Here is an 18,470-nt window from a genome sequence, read left to right as displayed (position 1 = left end):
ACTTAAAAAAATTATTTCTATTAAAATAAATTCATGATAAATTATGATTGTTGACAAATTCTTGTACCACTTCAAAAATTTCAGCAGATATCTAACAGGTAAATAGCAGATATGCATCCTAGGTTCATACATCTTTGATAATTGACGAGGAAGCGTGGATATTTGTACAACATAGAAATATAACAAGATACGGATATATCAATATGACAAATCCTGTAAAAATAAATTAGAATATAGCTAGGATACGGCAATAAATTAATATTATTTTTAATATATATTCCACAAATTATCCAAAAAAGCATGATTGGTTTTGTCATAGAATACCATATAGTCATATTCAACATCACAAGTTCTAAGAGAGTTCACGAAAATGTAAACTTAATAAATATTTAGCAAAATAAATCTAGTAAACATGTCTAAGTTAGTAGACATAAATGTAGCAAACATTCTTTATCCTTGAAATATAAAAGCATTGAGGCAGCAATGTAAAAGCATGCTAATGAGAATTTATATAGAAAAAATATATGATAATAAAAACTGTGGCAGCAAATATTCAGCGAGTCAGCTACAAAATTAACATAAATACGAAAGCTAGAATGAAATAAAAACAAATGCAGCAAGCCACAATACAATAAAAATCTATCGTCCAGCAACGCAAACAAAATGAGATTAGGGCACAACCCTTCAACTTTGCCATGTACCTGCCAATTTTGTGATACACATGGATGAGAAATACCAAAACTAATATTAAAGAAATGGGTCTCTAATCATGGTAGAGTTGAATGAAGGGAAAAAGCCAAAAGAAATGTTTTGAATGAAGAAGAGGGGAAAAAGGAAAACTAACCTCAATTAGGGCATCGAAGAGTAAAAGAGAAACTTACTTTAAGTAATTGCGCATCGAGACAAATCCAGGTTCAAAACATACTTGACCCAAGCCCAATAAACCATCTCTCCAATGGCCTTATATTGTGGCCCATTATCATTGATGACTTGCACGACATTCTCCTCTTCTACTTAATCAGTCACCTCCTCCATCAATCTGAGGAGGCACATGGCATCATTATTTGATCGAAACATCAACCGACTTATGGAAGAAAGTCTTCATATCACAATATATTAAAAAGTTGATAATGCTCCACTTGGTAGGACCAGGCCAACCATTATATATCACCATCGGTTCATATGTTGGTCACTTGCTCTTGTATGAGGCCATCCACTTCTCTAGCTTCTCCTTATTATTGTCAAGAAGCTCATCATAGATGTCTTTCGGTTCTGGAGGATTTACACCGGGACCGGCAGTCTGTATAGAGGAAATGACAGACCTATACTACGTATTGTCTGCCACATTCTCTGGAATGTGGCTGAAGTGGAAGCAGGATCGAATAGCTCGCCACATATCCTTCTTCTTATCTTTCTTCAGCATTGTGTCAACCTTTTGCTGTTTCAATATTTTTTGCTGGAGAAGGCATGCAGATCTAAATCATGGTTAGTGGCTCATGGTGAAATCTTCTTGGATGACTTTTTTATGCTACCTAAAGTCTCCAATATAGATGCAATACAGCCACCGCCTTTGCTGACGGTCTTTCTGACTGAGGAGGTCCTCCTGAAGTCTAGATTCGTCTTGCTGCTCTCAGAACTGCAGCCCGACTCAAATTATAAGGGCCCGATCAAGCACTATGCCTGCCCACCTCATCTTGCTGTCACTGATCATTCAGGCTCGTCTGAATGGCGGCCTAGATATATGCCTCATCTTTTGGAGTGGATGCCTCTGACTTTCTAGAGTGATAGAAAGCTCGCTCTGCCGCTCGGTGGTTCATCTCTGTCTTCTTCTTGGCAACCCTCTCCTTCGTTGCTTTGAAATCAGTGAAGTTCTTCATCAACTGTCGAACCTCCTGTGGGCATTTTCGTCATATAAATACGTCAGGATAACCACCAGCTAAGTGTCATTTCAACTGGATTACCCCTCCTTTGAACTCTGTGTCGCACCAGTTGCACTTTCTATGCTGTCAAATCCGAGAGCATTTGTCCATGATCCTAACCAATGTCACGCTCTGATTTTTTTCTTTGATGATTCCATTCTTGCAGGTTATCAAGTATGTTAGTTATCAATTATTTAAAAATAGCAAAATTTCGTTACGATGAAGATAATATTTTTTACCTCAGAAAATATATCTGGTTTATCTAATACATAATACTATTTTTTCATATTTATTTATTTATATATTTTTAATAGTTTTGAAATTTAAAAATATTTTTAAATACCATAAATTTTAAAAAAATATTTTTTATTCCAAAAATACTTCTGAAATATATATTACATACTACTAATTTTTCATAATTTTTGGTATTAATTATATATTTTTAATTATTTTTAAATTAAAAAAATCTTTTTTAAATATAAATATTTCAAAAAACTAATTTCAGCTCAGTTATATATTAAATCCAATAATGGATGCTACATAAAATTTTTCTAGGCCTCTGGGCATGCATCGAAGGGTATTTATTTCTCAATTTTTTTTCAAATTTAGGCTTAAGACACTGTGCGCATGATTTAATCAAAACTTGAATAAATGGACACCAAACTTTTCTAGAGAGTAGCTTGCGTGCCCCTAAATGCGCTTCGGATTTTACGGAAAATGGCACCGTCCTAATCATAATTCCCCGGATCACATTTTTTTAAAATTTTATTTTTTTATTTTTTATTTTTTAATCCAAAAATATATTTTTAATTTTTAAAAATTATATATAATCTGAAAATTAAAATTTTTTATGTCATCGTATAGATCATCCATAGATTTACAATATATCGCAAGATCAAGCCTAGATCAAAAATTTTTGCATGATCTTTCTTTATTTTGTAAATTTCGAGCTATTTTGGAGCCCTCCCAAAAAAATAGAGAGAATGATATAGGAAAGAGGTAGCATATCTTATTTAGGGTTGGATCTTTCTTCAATCGCACTGAATCAGTGTGATTTTGCAAATTAGGGAAAAGGGAGAGCCATTAGAGTGTAAATATTATAGAGAAGAGATGTTAGGAAGGCCTCGGGCCTTCCCAACATCTTCTTTTAACAAAAGAAGAAAAGGGGGAGGAGGTATGGTTCCGAACCGGGCCGGCTTGGTGCGAATCGGACGGTTCACACTGAGTTCGAACGAAACCGACTGGCTTTGGCCGATTTGCGACTGGTTCCGACCGGCTCAGTCCGATTCTGACCCTTTCTGGCCGGTTCGAGATCCGGTCCGGTCGATCGAGGTCAGTCCCAATTTTATTATGCAAACCGACCCGATCAGTCGATATGGGCAGAACCGGTTCGGTCCGGTTCGGCCAACCTTGCTACATACTTTCCTAACTCATTATTACATATCCCATTATTATTAATGCCAAGTGGTTGCGCATAGCTTGGCCTCATTGCGGCAAATCTTCTTCATATCACCTTCATGAAATAGATGTTGCACATTATTTGTGCTGGCAATGGTGTTTCATGCCCATAATGATGCTATACAACGCTTGTTGTGCATATGCTAGTGCTTATTGTTGGCATCCTGATGTTAATGCTACAAGCATAATAGTTACAATGTGTTCTTTAAATGTAAAATAATTGTTGAACCTTACTATGTATGGTAAATCTCTGTAACATATGCAATGCACATGTTGAATTGTGAGATATTTAGCAAGGTTCGCCGTACCGGTACCGGTCGGCGTATTGGTGGCGGACGGTACCGGTACAATACCAGTCCGTACTGGCCCCATACTGATTCGGTACCGGCCTGGACCGGTCCCGTACCGGTTCCGTTGAATAGCCGTTGGAGTTCCACATACCGGTCACGTACCGACCCGTACCGATCACGTACCGACTCTCCAACGATAAGCTTACGGTACCGGATTCCACGCTGATCCGGTACCATTTCAGGGTGGTACCGGTCCGACCGGTCCGTACCGAGTATAGCAGACCTTGATATTTAGGATAATTTATGTTGTTTTTTTTCTAAAGATTATTATAAATATTTTCTTACTATTTTAGAGCATATTTATACACCATTGTAAAACAGCTAAATTGGTTCATTGGTAGAAAAGGAATTGAAGGAAGCATCTCTTAATGTGCCAGTTACAAATCTTTGTTGTAACATGTGTGCTTTGTGAGTGCAAACCAAGTCCCTGCATGTTAGAAAATGCTCCATATATTGTGTCAATTCCTTACTAGCACGACATGGTACCAATGCTTTATTCCTTAGCCTAGATAGTATTAGTGAAATGTAACAAGTTTCTCTTCTTTTACTTTAATAACATGGCATGAAATACATACTTTATGCTATAAGAAGTGCTTAGTCAACTTATTGTAGTAAAGTGCATGCCAAGTGTGATGGTGGGAAAAATGGTCAAGTCCTATTAAGGACTTGTAGTTTACGTAGGTATTGTATATAAGAATTTTGTCCACGAGTTCCCATTTATCTAAGGTATATTTCATAATTTGAACTACAGATCTAAACATGTAAGGAAAACTCAAATGAACTATACTTATTTGGTGAGACCATATTCATCAAAGGGACATTGTCCAAATTTTGGATGACGGTCCCAATCATGGTCTGCCGTACCGGTCCGTACCGGCCGGTACGGGCCGGTATGTACTGGTCCGGCCTGGGACCGGTACCGGATCAGCGTGGAATCCGGTACCGGTAGTTTATTGTTGGAGAATCGGTACGGGTCCGGTTCGGACCGGTACGGGACCGGTTCGCGACCGGTACGGGCCGCCACTAGTATGCCGACCGGTACTGGTACGGCGGACCTTGGTCCCAATCATGAAAATGTGTCTCCTTCTAAACTAGGCATCCTGAATTAGAATAGAAATACCAAAATTAAGGGTACCTGAAGACTTCTGAGCCTTAAAATCAAAAGCACTCGTTAATTACATCTTATAAAAGAGGACCCTTGATTAAGGAGTTTGCTTATGATACATATAACGCATGCTGGCTAATGTACGTTAAAAAAAAAAGGCTAGCAGTCTTGGTTCCTTAGGCATGGAAGCCTATGGCCTTCACCTTCAGTGTCTTGAACAAATTATGAGAGTCTTCATGTTGAATATCTCTTATGTTGTCCTTGTTGTTGTCGCTGTTCCATCCCCCATGGCCACTGCTTCTATTTATAGTTGAAGAGCTGGTGATTATTTCCATGAAGTTACAGGTAGTTGGTGGAAGTTATCATAAGCTATCAAAGAGATATAAATCAGTGGTTGTCATAGGATATCAAATTGGTAGCTGCCGTAGGCTATCAAAGAAGTAGTTGCTATAAGCTATCAAAGTAGTAGTTACCATAGGCTATCAAGGAGTTATTTGTCATAAGCTATCAAGGAGAATTATCAAAGGTTGCATTGGCGATCAAGATAACTTGGAGTAATTATGATAGGTTGTCATTGATGCTGGTAAAGTTGTATCATTGCCGAGATTTGTCTGTCACGGACAAAAGAGATATCAGCAAAAGCAAAATATCTTGTCATGGACATAGTAGTGATAGACGACAGTCATGAATTCACCATAGACATGATTAGACGAAGTTGTTGGAGATGTCGGTTGTAGATGCGGCTACCGAATCCATGGATCACGATCTAGATTGCCAAGAATATCAGTTGTATGCAAAGATGTCGAAGTTGTTGGCCGGTCATCGAAGATGCAATTGCAAATGAAATCATCGATAGCATTAAGCATTGGCAAAAACTTCACTCGGTGCCAGTGAACGAATTCGTTAGAGACAAGAATTATGGACGAATTTGATGACATGAAGGTGGTTGTCAAAGGATGAGAGCATTAGAGATGTTGAACACTGCATAATATTGGAGACAGTAGCCATACTTATGGTTGCCGATCACGTTTCAAAGCTCTGAGGTTTGGTTCTTGCCGAAGTGATGCTGGCTTCTCATGAAATTGCCAAAATAATAGTTCCAAATGAAACTGATCTTGATTTGGCATGTGCAAGGTAGCACTGTATTGGTGGCCATGTTGAAATTATAGTGGCCATGAACCTCCTAGGGTGCAGATGACAATATACTTTGGAACATATCAAATGGCTTGTACAGGTACCTTGTGTGTTGCATGACTAGGAAACTTAAATATATAGCTTCGAATCAAACTTCTTGGATTAATGCTTGTAGAGTTTTTTTGATGTCTATAAAGTGCCCACTTGTTATGATAATATTTCATGCAAATACTTTTGGGACAGCTGGAGTGGGAAACATGATGCATCCTGTATGCCTTTATGTTTAAGCAGAGGACTTCATAGAAGTGGTGTTTGATTGAAAAAGGTCGCTCTAGGTCCATCTGTTTTTATGTAACATAGTTTGAAGTCAGCAAGAAAGTGGGAAACATCCAACAGCTTGGTTAACCACTGAAAACCAACAACCTATGTATTCCATTTACATGCTACTCTTATCCTCCATGAACTGACCTTGCAAAAGAATCAAATTTCACTTATGATGGCATAGGAGATACACCATTCACCGTACTTTCCTAGCCCACTTTGCTTGACCACTCAGCTCCAATAAGATATGCAAATTAATTGATTGTTATGTAGTACAAGACTTCTAGGTCAAGGAAAAGAATATTCAAAGAAGACTTTTAAGAGTTCTCTTCTACTGTGTGTAAAACTTGCAAATGGATGACACCAAGAAACTTTCGAGAATGGTTTACTGTACTTACCTATATTGGATGAACCATACTTTTGCAGTAAGGTATCTTTTAAGATATGGAGGCTCGGAATTGTATTGTACCGATACATTGTACAACTGTTGTCTAACATCCAGCAGCACACCATGTGTCCGGTTGGCGTTATACCATGCCAACTTGTACAATACTGATGAGGCACTGGTACGATGCCCAATATCGGCAGAACCAACCTTCCTTTCATGGAACCCACTTCTGTTATTTCTTGAAATTGCACTAAAACAGAAAGACCCTCAATGTGCAACAATTCCTTTGTCAGTGCTCTTTTAACATGTTCTCTGGGCAAGGTGGGTGACCTTTAATTTTCATGATCTTGTAGTTCTATAGCATTGCCTGAAGGTTGCTTTCTGATTGGGATACCCAAAATAAAAGGACTTAACTTTTGCTACTGACATATAAATTGAGCTTGATTTTCTTCATTTTCTTTTTAATTAAGTCACAAATTGGTGCTAGAAGATTGATTTAATAAAAAAATCCATATTGATTTTGCTTAGTTGCTAGACTCGACAAAAGATTTAGGTGCATAAGCATGACAGTGGAGCTCTCAAAGAAAAAAAGGAGGGGGGAGGGGGCGGGGAGATCCAGAAGAACCTATAAAAGCAATGTAAAATATCCATTTTTCATAATGTTGTTGAATTTCAAGGAAATCCTAAAGACATCCTGATGTAGCCAACGTTTCACTGCATCGTACTAACCATTTATGTGATGCCATGCCAAAACTTGGCATGCAGTGGCACAATATGCACCATGCTATGTTGCTGAAAAAAACATTACATTTGTGAATGGATAAGATCCTTTCTTTTATTTTGTGACAGATCAAAAATATTTGAACAAAGAGGCTTGAAAACCTTAGGAATTGCCCACTAGGGCAAGATATTGAAGAGGCTGTGGTACCTTGGAAATTCGAAGGTTTAGATCATTTGGGTCTTTGTGCTTTTCTAGAAATCTATGGAAAAAGGAAACATAGTAAGAGCTTTTTCTTGGAATAGGAGAAATTTAGTCTGTGTTCATGGTTTGTCAGCAAAGGAAATTTCTCTCTGTTTTCTGGAACCAAGGAAAAGGTACTAGAGAATAACTTTCCTTCATTTGCTGTTTGGGTTGCGAAAACTTTGATCCTCAAGAATGCTTCCTTGTTTTTTGTCCTTCTATTTATGGTGGTTAATTTGCTCTGTAGCAGCCTAATATAGTGATGATTTTTCTCACCTCTGTCATTTATCTGACCATATATTTCCAGGGTTATTCTATAGCATATAATAAGACAATTTTTCTTGACCTTGATAGGTATGCTTGTGTACGAATCCTATTTGGCTTGTGAAAACAAGATTGCAGCTTCAAACATCCCAGCATTATCAACCATATTCTGGGTTTTCTGGTATGTCTTTTATTTTTATTTTATTATTTTTGGCATACAACTTAGGATCATTGAATGTCAAGCTACCTATGATTTTCTTGGAATGATTGTCACCACTGCATATCTTTTCAGTGTGCTACTAAGTTTGCTAATAACTTGGCACATCCCTTATTTTGGTTAAAATCTTGATTTTGGCATTTCTAACAGTCTTGAAGGGAAACTATTTACAGATATCATAATGAGGCTGATGTCTTATATATCACATGAAGGTCTATAATTGAATTAAACTATGTAAGATCAATTGTCATAGGTGAAACTGGTGTACATTATTGGCTACCTAGTCAGCCATTCATGATTTGATTCATAATCTAATTTACATTTTTTTTAGTTTAGCATAACTATTAAATCTAAAATTGGAGAAATTGGGTAAAGCTCGTTGATGGCAAATTTCTGGTCATTTTATGGAGGGTGATGTGGACGTGACCTATTTCTCAGTTTAGTATGTAAGCTGAGCACTTGTTTAGTATTCTTACTGGTTTCATGTGAATAAGAAGTTGTTTATGAATAGGTAGGTTGACGGTTTTGCTGTATTTTTTTTTATTAAGGTATGGGGATGCCTTGGCTCAAACTAATGCTGCACTGGCCTCAACTAATGATTTCTTGGTCTTTGATTGAAACTCAATGCATTTTCTGGCCCTATACGTCACCAAATGTTGACGTATGTTGTATAGTATGGTGCCATTCCATGCCATTGCTTGGTACGCGCTAACGCAACAATGTGCCAAGTATTGGATGTGCTTGTATTGTTCTAGTGCCTTGTTGGTAAGGCATCGGCTTTATGCACATTCTGCTGTGCCGTGTCGGCCAGAACTTGAATCCATGACTTAAATGACTACTATCTATTAAAAAATGTTTGGAAAGTTTTATAGGATTTTTTCCCCCAAGGTAATAAACTGAAGTACGCATAGAGCAACCCTGTTGTTGTTGGATATAGCCGCCTTAACTGCAGCTATAGGGTGGTTGCTGCCTACCTTTGAATGTTGAGGTTGAACTCTCCTTTGAATCATGTTTATTTGGCTGCTGGTGGACATGAAGATGCTTGACAGACTAGTGAAGGGATGAGTAATTTGTTTCTCGTAAGTGTAGAACTGGCTGAGGGGTTTCGTTTTATTTTTGAGGGTTGCGACTTTAGGGTCGATCATTTGTGCTGCTGGTAGACATGAAGGTGTTTGGCAGATTAGTGAAGGGATGAGTCGTTTGTTTCTCTAAGAGATGTGCTGAGGGGTTTGGTTTTATTTTTGAGGGCTGAGACTTTATGGTGGATATCATTTATCTTGCACCTAGAATGCCACTTCGCCTTTCAGTTGACCATGGGATTTCTTGGATCTTCTCTAAATGTGTTATCCCCATGGTCGGAGTAGATATTACCTTTGCCTCCTGGATGAGTAGATCCTTTCGTTGATATTACTTTAAGTCCTTGCAGGTCTTTTTCTTGAGGCAGATTTTTGGTGATGGGTGGAGATGTGGGAGGGTCTAGAATTAAATCTTACACATATACAATCAACTATAGCAGAGAGTATGAATGGGGATAAGTCACTAATTCATAATTTGATTGGTAACTTAAATGATATATCTTTGGTGTTATTAACTTTAGCACAACTTTAAGTTTTAAAATTCAATAAGGCATTATAGAAAAAACTAATTCTCGATGTTTATACTAATGTTTTGTTAATTACATGGCTTTGAACATGTTATGTCACGTCCCCGATCTGAGATAAACTAACGTCTCATTGTCTCTAGTGTCTACCCACCTGCACTCATGTCTGATTCTATAACTTATGATTCATCCGCTTATGCTCAATACCATTATAATTGTCACGCCCCTGACCTAAGATCACAAGTTAGGGGTCACGGAAACCACCACATACTAATAAAAAACTCTCCCCACAAGCATGCAAGGCATCTCGACATGATATTATATACAAGCAGCGGAATAAATTTAAATAATTAAAATTTAAATTCTAATTTAAATAAGAAATTAAAAGGCTTACAAAACCATTAATATTCCAAAATCTTACATCAACTCTAAGATAAAATCTAGTCTAAATAAAGATGTCAAAATTTTGTTTTGCTCTCTAATGATAAATTTCTGAGTCAAGCTAATTTTTCGGATCTCTAAAAATACTAAGAAATCATATAATGAGTTAGACAACCTAGTAAGTAATGAACACTTTAGCTAGATAAATCAGATAATAAATTAAATAATTATTTACAGACAATAAGTATGTGAAACTCATCAATTTAAAACCAAATTTAGATATGCGATATTATCGAAACATTACGCATTTCAAATTCAATTATTCTCAAAATCTGAATGTCGTTCATAAATCAATTTTTTTCAAATCATCAAATTCAATTCGATAGCCAAGAACTGCGACCATATCAAAGTGCCATTGCATAACCCCCACTGGTAGGATATCGAAGTACCAATGTACAACCCCCACTGGCAGAGTATCGAAGTACCAACGTACAACCCCCACTGGTAGGGTATTGAAGTACCAATGCATAACTCTTACTTGCAGGGTATTGAAATGCCAAAGTACAACTCCTACTGATAGGGTATCAAAACATTGTCTGGCTATAAGTCCAAATCTGTTTTGAATCAAAACTCTTTTTCTCAAAGCATATTCAGTATTCTAAATCGTAAGATATATTAAAATTTTACAGCATCAAAATCAATCAAGCATGGTCAATACGTTCGATCAAGAATCATAATATTTTAAAAGAGACATATATAATAATAAAATACTATGCATCGATTCATAAATCAAGTATATTTGATTCAAAAACTATTTATCGTTACAAGCAGGGTATGCTGAATCGGTACCGGAAGCTGTACCGGTCGGCAACCGGACCGGTTCAACTCGTTCGGTACTGGCTCGGTACCGGGCCCGTACCGGAAGAGCCCAGCTGGAGCTGGAGCTGGAGGAGAGGAGAAATAGCGAGTGGGAGGGAGGAGAGGCCGCGGGGGCGCGTTGGAAGCTGTGGGGGCGCGGCGAAGGTCGAGGCTGCGGCCGCATCTCTTGTTTCGAAAGAAACAAAGGATGCGGCCGTGGAGAAGAATTTGGAGATTTTTAAGTGAAGACAAAGGATTTGCCGACTTCATTATTAAAAATCGCGAAATTAAAAAATTAAAATTTTTTAAGTAAAGTCGGCAAGTGATTTGCCGACTTCACTTAAAAATCTCCAAATTAAAAATTTTTAAGTAAAATCGGCAAGTGAAGACAAAGGCTTGCTGTTTCTCCCTTTCTTCTCCAGCTCCGGTGCGTATCAGTTTTCATGGTGGAATCGTACCGGTAGGCCACCGGACCGGTCCAGTAAGGGCTGAACCGGTTGGTACGACCCAGTTTAGCATACCATGATTACAAGTTAACATCTCTTCGGATTTCAGGACTTTAGATACATTCTAGATATGGGGATCCCAAAGCAGCCAAACTCTACCTCGAGGGCAAATTTTCTTAAAATTTGCCGATAAATTTAGAATAATGGTTACATTATTTACCTTGCGAGCGCAATCTAATTTCAGGTCCAATTAATTTTGAAAGTTCCTCTCAGAGCCTAATATTCAAAAATTATATTTTTCATTAAAATTTTATCATAATTATTTGAAAAAGAAAAAACCTAAATTTCAACACCCTCTTCGGACTAGCATACATATAGTTCAACAGAGATCGGAGGTGACCAAATCTAAAGCGTTTGGCAAGAGCCGGGTTGGGCTGGTACACCGCCCGACGACCCTGGATTTAGGACCCTTCACCTGAGTCAGTCTAAAAATCACGGAGGGGCATCCTTACGGAGTAGAGAGAGTTCGGGTAGAGAAATAAGAAAAAGGATTGGGAAGAAAGAGAGGGAACAAGGCCTCTCTCTAGCAAAGAAGAGGCCGCCCAATAGGTAGCCGGCGGTGATTGGTGGTCGGCAGCACAAAAATAGATAAAAAAATGGGGAGCGGGCTCTACAGCAGAAATTAGGCCCGATGGCTATGCCCAGGCCCGGCCCGGCCCGACTGTCAGGCTTAAATTTTTGTCCAGGCCCGACCCGACTTTATAACTATGGTCCCAGGCCCGACTGTCGGCCCAACCCCACAGGCTCGATTTTTTTTTGTTTGGAATCTGAAAATGGGTCAGAATGGCCTAACAGCTTAATGGGCTCTCTAAAACTGGATGTATTTTTCTACCTTTATTTTGTTTCTCCAATGGTTAATTTGGTTCAACACATGACTTGTGGTGCCAACTTTTTGAGACAAACATCTTGATTAATGCTAAGGATATAACTAGCCTATTTCAAATAGATAGTGTTGGTGGTGGTTTCAAACTTTGCAATTTGGATATATCTACAAACATTTAAAAAAAAAAATTCGCAGCTTCAAGCCAATAAAAATAAAATAAAATGTATGAAACATTGTTGTCCAGCTGAAAATTACAACCCAACAATAAAAACTACAAACGTAGACAATTACATATTTAGATAAAATACAAATTACATTGTCCCATTAACATTATAACAAACATGCATCTTTGTGCATTCAAAAGTAAATGTAACCATAATTCTTGAGGCCACTTCCATGATAGAAAACTGTAGAAGAACATCATTGCAACTTCTAACTCTCAAAACCTACCAACACAAAATTGAAACATTAGCAATTGTTAATGATTGAACATGAATAATTGTTAGAGTTATTAATAGAATATCTAAATGACTGAACCGTGTAATCCCTCTTCCATCTTTTCCTCGTCATCTTCATCCTCACTGGATTCTTCCATGTTAGCTCCTAAGACACCCGATTGTCCTAAAAAAATGTAAAAACAAATAAATATGAAACAATAGAAAATTAGTTTTTATTCAAATATATATTAGAGAAAAAAATAGAACAACAAGCAAAGATTTAAAGAATTACCTAATGAGAAGCCCTTTGCTCGCAACCAATCCTCATAACATGCAATAGCTTGAATTGTCTTTGGTAAAAGTGAGCTTCGCCAAGGATTTATCAACTTTTTACCCATACTGAAGGCAGACTCTGAAGGGACTGTTGATATGGAATGGCCAAAATATCACGAGCCATCGATGCAAGCTCGGGAAAACGACCTGAGGCATCTCTCCAATACACTAAAATATTTAAATTGATATGCAGCCCAAGATTTTGCTCCTCCAAGTAAACATCTAATTGTGACTTCCCATGATCAGGCTTTCGTTTTTTACTCAAAAATAATTCATAATCTTCAAAACTATCTGCATCACTCTTACCAACATCACTCCCACTAGAAGTTCCAATCTTGGGAGAAGAGACTGAAGTTGAACGCGGCATATACTCCTCAAATAAATCATACAAAGTATTCTTAATATTCTGAACCATCTCCCTTGCACTAATCTCCCCATAAAGTTTAGAATAACAATATTCAACTAACTCTAACTTGCAACGGGGATCCAAAACTGTAGCATAAGATAAGATTAAACTATACTCAGACCAATACTTGTTAAATTTAACTTGCATCTCTCTAACCATATCAACCATAAAATCATATGGGCCATTAGTGGTTTCTATCAATTTTCTATGAATCTCCCACACCCCCCTAAAATAAATGTTCGCTGTTGGATGCTTATTAGCAGAAAACTGATTAGTCACATCATAAAACACTTTCAAACTTATGAAGAATGGCTACTTTTTTCCACTCTTCTTCAGAAAGTGCAAAGATTCTAAATTCTCTATCACGCTGTCCCCAGTGATCTAAAATTGCCTTGAAATAGACAGCACGGTCCAGCATTAAAAAAGTAGAATTCCATCTAACACAACAATCAGAACGCAATCTTTTTCTAGTATTCAAATGAAAACTTTTTTCAACAATTTCATAAATTCTTCTTCTTTGGAATTGAATTTTTCAAATGCTTGGCCACATTTCTAATTTTACAAACAACACCATCAATGAGATTCAGACAAGCTTGCACAATAAGATTTATAATATGGCAGCAACAACGAATTTGAAAAAATCACCACCATGCAAGAGAGATTTATTTGCAAGAAGACGAATCTTGAGAGAAGTAGCCATGGTATTATTAGAAGATGCATTATCCAATGTCAAGGTAAAAACCTTACTATCAATTTTCCATTGAGCCAAGCATAAAGCAACCTCATTAGCAATAGAAAGCCCATCAAGGGGGGGGGGGGGGGGTTAAGGCTGCAAATCTAATTATTCTTTTTTGCAACTTCCAACTATTGTCAATCCAATGTGTTGTGATGCAAATATATTCATCTTGTGTGTTATCATTTTTCCAATTATCAGAAGTCAAACAGATTCTCCCTAGTGCTTGTGCTAACTCCTCCTTCACAACGTTCATTTCATCCATGTAATATTTCAATGCATCTCTCCTAATAGTATGCCTACTCATGGTTTTGTATTGAGGACACATAACAGATACCATATATTTAAAACCAGGTTCCTCACAAGTTGTAAAAGGATGTGCACCAGTAACAATAAACATACAAATAGCTCTACGAACTTCTTCCGGATCAAAGTTAGGATTTTTCAAATGCAAAGATGTGCTTCCAGAAGTTGTGGTTTCAGTTGAAATAGTGTAATTCCTTATGTCATGATGAAAACATTTAGAACTATCTTTTTAAGTGGTGCCATATATGAGACGTACCATTCTTAGAAGTAGCTGAAAAAATCTCCTTGCAATACTTGCATCGTGCTTTCAATATGTCCTCATCTTCGGTTGGAAGCTTGACCATGTGCATCCACACCTTTGATTTTGCTTTACTATCCTTGACATAACAATCCTCGTGCTCATTATGCGCCATAAAAATGGAATTCTTCTGAGATCTGTCAACCATGCTAGTTTCATACATTCTGAGGAATGGATGTAGTCATGTTAATGAAGGATGTTGGGATTTTGGTTGACTTTTGCATGTTTTTGAACCTTCATTTCTCTTTGCATGTTCCTTTTTTTTCAGTTGGATGGGGCTTTATTTTTATTATGATAAATACTACTATCCCAAGTATTGAAGGGATGGTTTGTTGATAGGATAATTCTTATGAACTGAATTTTTTGTATAATTAGTTGTATAATTTTTTGATAGGCTTATGTCAATGGCAAGCGAAAGTTCACCTACACATCAATACATGCACAAACAGAAGAAATAAGCTGCAAAGCACTCTGATCTAGTCCTCAAACAAAGCACAATTCTTTCCACTACTATGTCATACATTTTCAAAGTATAAAACACAATCATTTCTGTAGCCAATCAACCCCCAATTTGTTTCCTGCAGCTTATTCTGTATAATATTTCTCCGAAAGTGTTGTGCAGATTTTTTTAATTAGTAATCTGATATTTGTAAATTTTGGGTTCGATTCTCAAGCCAACTTCTATTGTCATTAATTTTTTAGCGCAGTTTCCTATACTTGCTTTGATAAATTCTAGAGGATTTGATACGATTCTATTTCTCTGAAACCCTAACCCTATCATGGAGTTTCCAAGCCTTGGAGAGGATTTGATACGATACTATGGAGTATGGAGTTTCCAAGCCTTGGAGAGGAAGAGGAGTGAAAGCCTCTATTTCCGAGCTCGGGCGAAATCCATCCAGGATCGAGCTCGAAGAGGAGGAGAAAAAGCTCCAATAAACTGAAAAAAATAAAAACCAAGACTTACCTGTGAGTAGGTGACCGAAGCCGCGGAGAGTTGCCGGCCGGTGGAGAAAGACGCGAAGAGCCGCCGGTCGGTCGTTGAAGAGGTGACGGCACCGAGAGGAGGCGGCGGCTATAGGAAAACTGGCGGAAAGGGGAGCGGCTCTCAGTATGGAGTTTCCAAGCCTTGGAGAGGAAGAGGAGTGAAAGCCTCTATTTTTGTGCTTGGGCGAAATCCATCCGGGACCGAGCTCGAAGAGGAGGATAGAGAGCCCCAATAATCTGAAAAAAATAAAAACCAAGACTTACCGGCAATGTCTGCTGAACCGACCAGTATCGGTCGGTTCAGCCCATACCGGACCGGTACCGACTGGCACTGGTCCGGTACGGGGGTGGAAATCGGTTCTGACCCAATTTGGGTCCGAACTGATCAGTTTTTGGCTCGTACCGGCTCGGTTCGCACCGGTACATGCTCGAACTCGGTTCGCACCGGTAGGGGGTGTGGGGGACAGCGCGTGGCCGTAGCCACGCACTAAGTGCCCGCACTGTGGCACTTTGAAAGTGCCACAGTGCCAAAATGTGGCACTTTTGAAAGTACCATGCGCTGTGGCACTTTCAAAAGTGCCACTATCATTCTGGGTGGTTTTTTCGGATGATTTCCACCCTGCCATGCACTGTGGCACCTTCAAAAGTGCCATAGCGAAGAGTAAATGGCAACACTCATCCGTGCCACAGTGCTGGCCGAAAGAAGAGGGTAGGGCCGGTAGGCGCTGTGGCACATACGGTGGTGCCACAGCGTCCAGCGTGGTTGTCTTTGCATTTGTTCAGCTATAAAAGCCGAACGATTCATCAGCCAAAGCCAGAAATAAGGTGAAAGGAAAGGCAGAGACGAAGGAGGAAAAGAAGAGAAAGGCAAAGACAAAGGCGTGCAAAAAATTTAGAAGGGTCAGAGAGCATCGTTTTTCTTCAAGAAAAATCCAGCAAAAACTAAATAAGGTAAAATTTCTTTCTCCTATATTCTTTTTTTAATATTTCATTTATATTGCTTAAAAAAATAAGTCAAAAATTGCCAAAAAATAGGAAATGATTAAATGATTCCATTTTGTCTTGAATTTTTTATATATTGTCGATATATGAATGATGTTAATGGTGACATTAACTTTTGTTTTTACAGAATTTATATAGTTTATAATTTAATAAAAAAATTTAAAATTTAATTTTTAATTAAAAATTTGAAATTTAAAAAAAATTAATGTGGTCTTAGGAATGGAGCCATTAAGGAGAGGGCAACCCCAAGAATGTAATATTGGCTGGGAGCATGCGAAGATTCTTAGTGAATGGCACCAGTTTCAGTGCAATTTTTATCACAAGTGCTTCAAAGGAGGAGGGTAACCAGGTTAAAGCAGCACTTAGCCGGTAATTCTCGTGAGATATCTGCGTGCTCGGAGTGCCCACCAGACATCCGTCAGCTGATGAGGAAAAACCTTGCTGAGATCAAAGCAACCAATGAGAGGGCTGCATAGTAGAAAGCGGAGGTGGAACGCCAAGCTGCAGAAGCACCTTCTTATCACTTCATGGAGTCACAAGAGGTCGAGGGTCCAGATGAGGAGGAGGTGTTGGAATCCCACGCACGTCGCAGAAAAAATCAGAACGCAACGGAAGGGGCATGTGCGAGATCCCGTTCATCGCATGAACATATTTTAAAAACTGTCGTTCGTAGATAGATTAGGATTAAAAACTTTTTACATGATTAGGAAGATCAGATCTTCACTTTGTGCGGGTAGATCACTGCAAATCTGATGATCGTGGATTTGTTGAAGGTTCGCTTGAAGCCGCACACGCGTCCGACCTTTACGGGTATTCACACGAGGTAGAGGACCGATAAAAGCTCTCGAATCTGTCCGGGGTGCTAACTCTCTTGCAGAGAATAGTTTTGATGGATGAATCTCTTTCTCCTTGCAGCAACCAAACCTTTGATTGCTCTCCCTTGAAGAAGAAGGATTGGAGAAGGAAGAATAAAAAGGAAGCACACTTTGCAGCCTTTTTATTTTGGTGGAAGAAGGAAGGATCAAAGAGCCACACGTCTTCCTTTTTTTTTTTCTTTTCTTTTGCTTGCGGCTCAAAGAGGAAGAGGAGAGGGCCTATATACGGCTGCAAGAGGAGAGGACTTCTTCACGTATTCTCTAGGGATTTTTTTTTCAAAAGGGGGCCGCATAACCTCCTTTATTTATCCCTATGCATGAGCTCCTAAAATTTGGGAGCTCATGTTTATCTTTAAGAAAAGAGAGGAGGGGCGTAGCCCCTTCTTTCTTTGTTCACGTAAAACCAAGGGAGGGGCGCACGCCTCTTCCTCTTATCCTCTTGTAATTCACGCCCCCACTTAATCAAATTAAGTGGGGGTTGGGGGTTTGGGGCCAATTTCAAGGTGGGTCTAATCCTCTTCCAAAGAGGATTAGGTGAACCCAATGCCTTCCCTCCAAATCCTAATCTAATTAGGATTCAATTGAACTATGACTCAATTGAACTCTTCAATCCTAATCCAATTAGGAGTCATTTTAATTTATTAGATTAAAATTAATTAGGACTTAAGAAATTCTAATCCAATTAGGACTTATTTAATTTCAGTCCTAATCCAATTAGGACTTTAGAAATTCTACTCCAAGTAGGACTTTATTTTAATTTAAAATCCTAATCCAATTAGGATTCTAGGAATCCTACTCCAAGTAGGACTCG

The 18,470-nt window shown here is 38.3% G+C and overlaps 1 protein-coding gene across 2 annotated transcripts in view; it reads left to right on the top strand.

Annotated features, from left to right (window-relative positions):
- LOC103723150 (folate transporter 1, chloroplastic) overlaps positions 1 to 18,470 on the top strand; it is a 100,505-nt gene that overhangs the window by 29,480 nt on the left and 52,555 nt on the right. For both annotated transcript variants that reach the window (XM_008813972.3, XM_008813971.3), the window contains exon 5: positions 7,991 to 8,081. In XM_008813972.3, coding sequence (XP_008812194.1) covers positions 7,991 to 8,081 — 91 coding nt within the window. The remainder of the gene's footprint in view (positions 1 to 7,990; positions 8,082 to 18,470) is intronic.

Source organism: Phoenix dactylifera, unplaced genomic scaffold (assembly GCF_009389715.1).
Source record: "Phoenix dactylifera cultivar Barhee BC4 unplaced genomic scaffold, palm_55x_up_171113_PBpolish2nd_filt_p 000182F, whole genome shotgun sequence".
Classification (NCBI taxonomy): Eukaryota; Viridiplantae; Streptophyta; class Magnoliopsida; order Arecales; family Arecaceae; genus Phoenix; species Phoenix dactylifera.
Note: the sequence above shows the minus strand (reverse complement) of the source record. Positions and strands in the feature narration are given on the sequence as shown.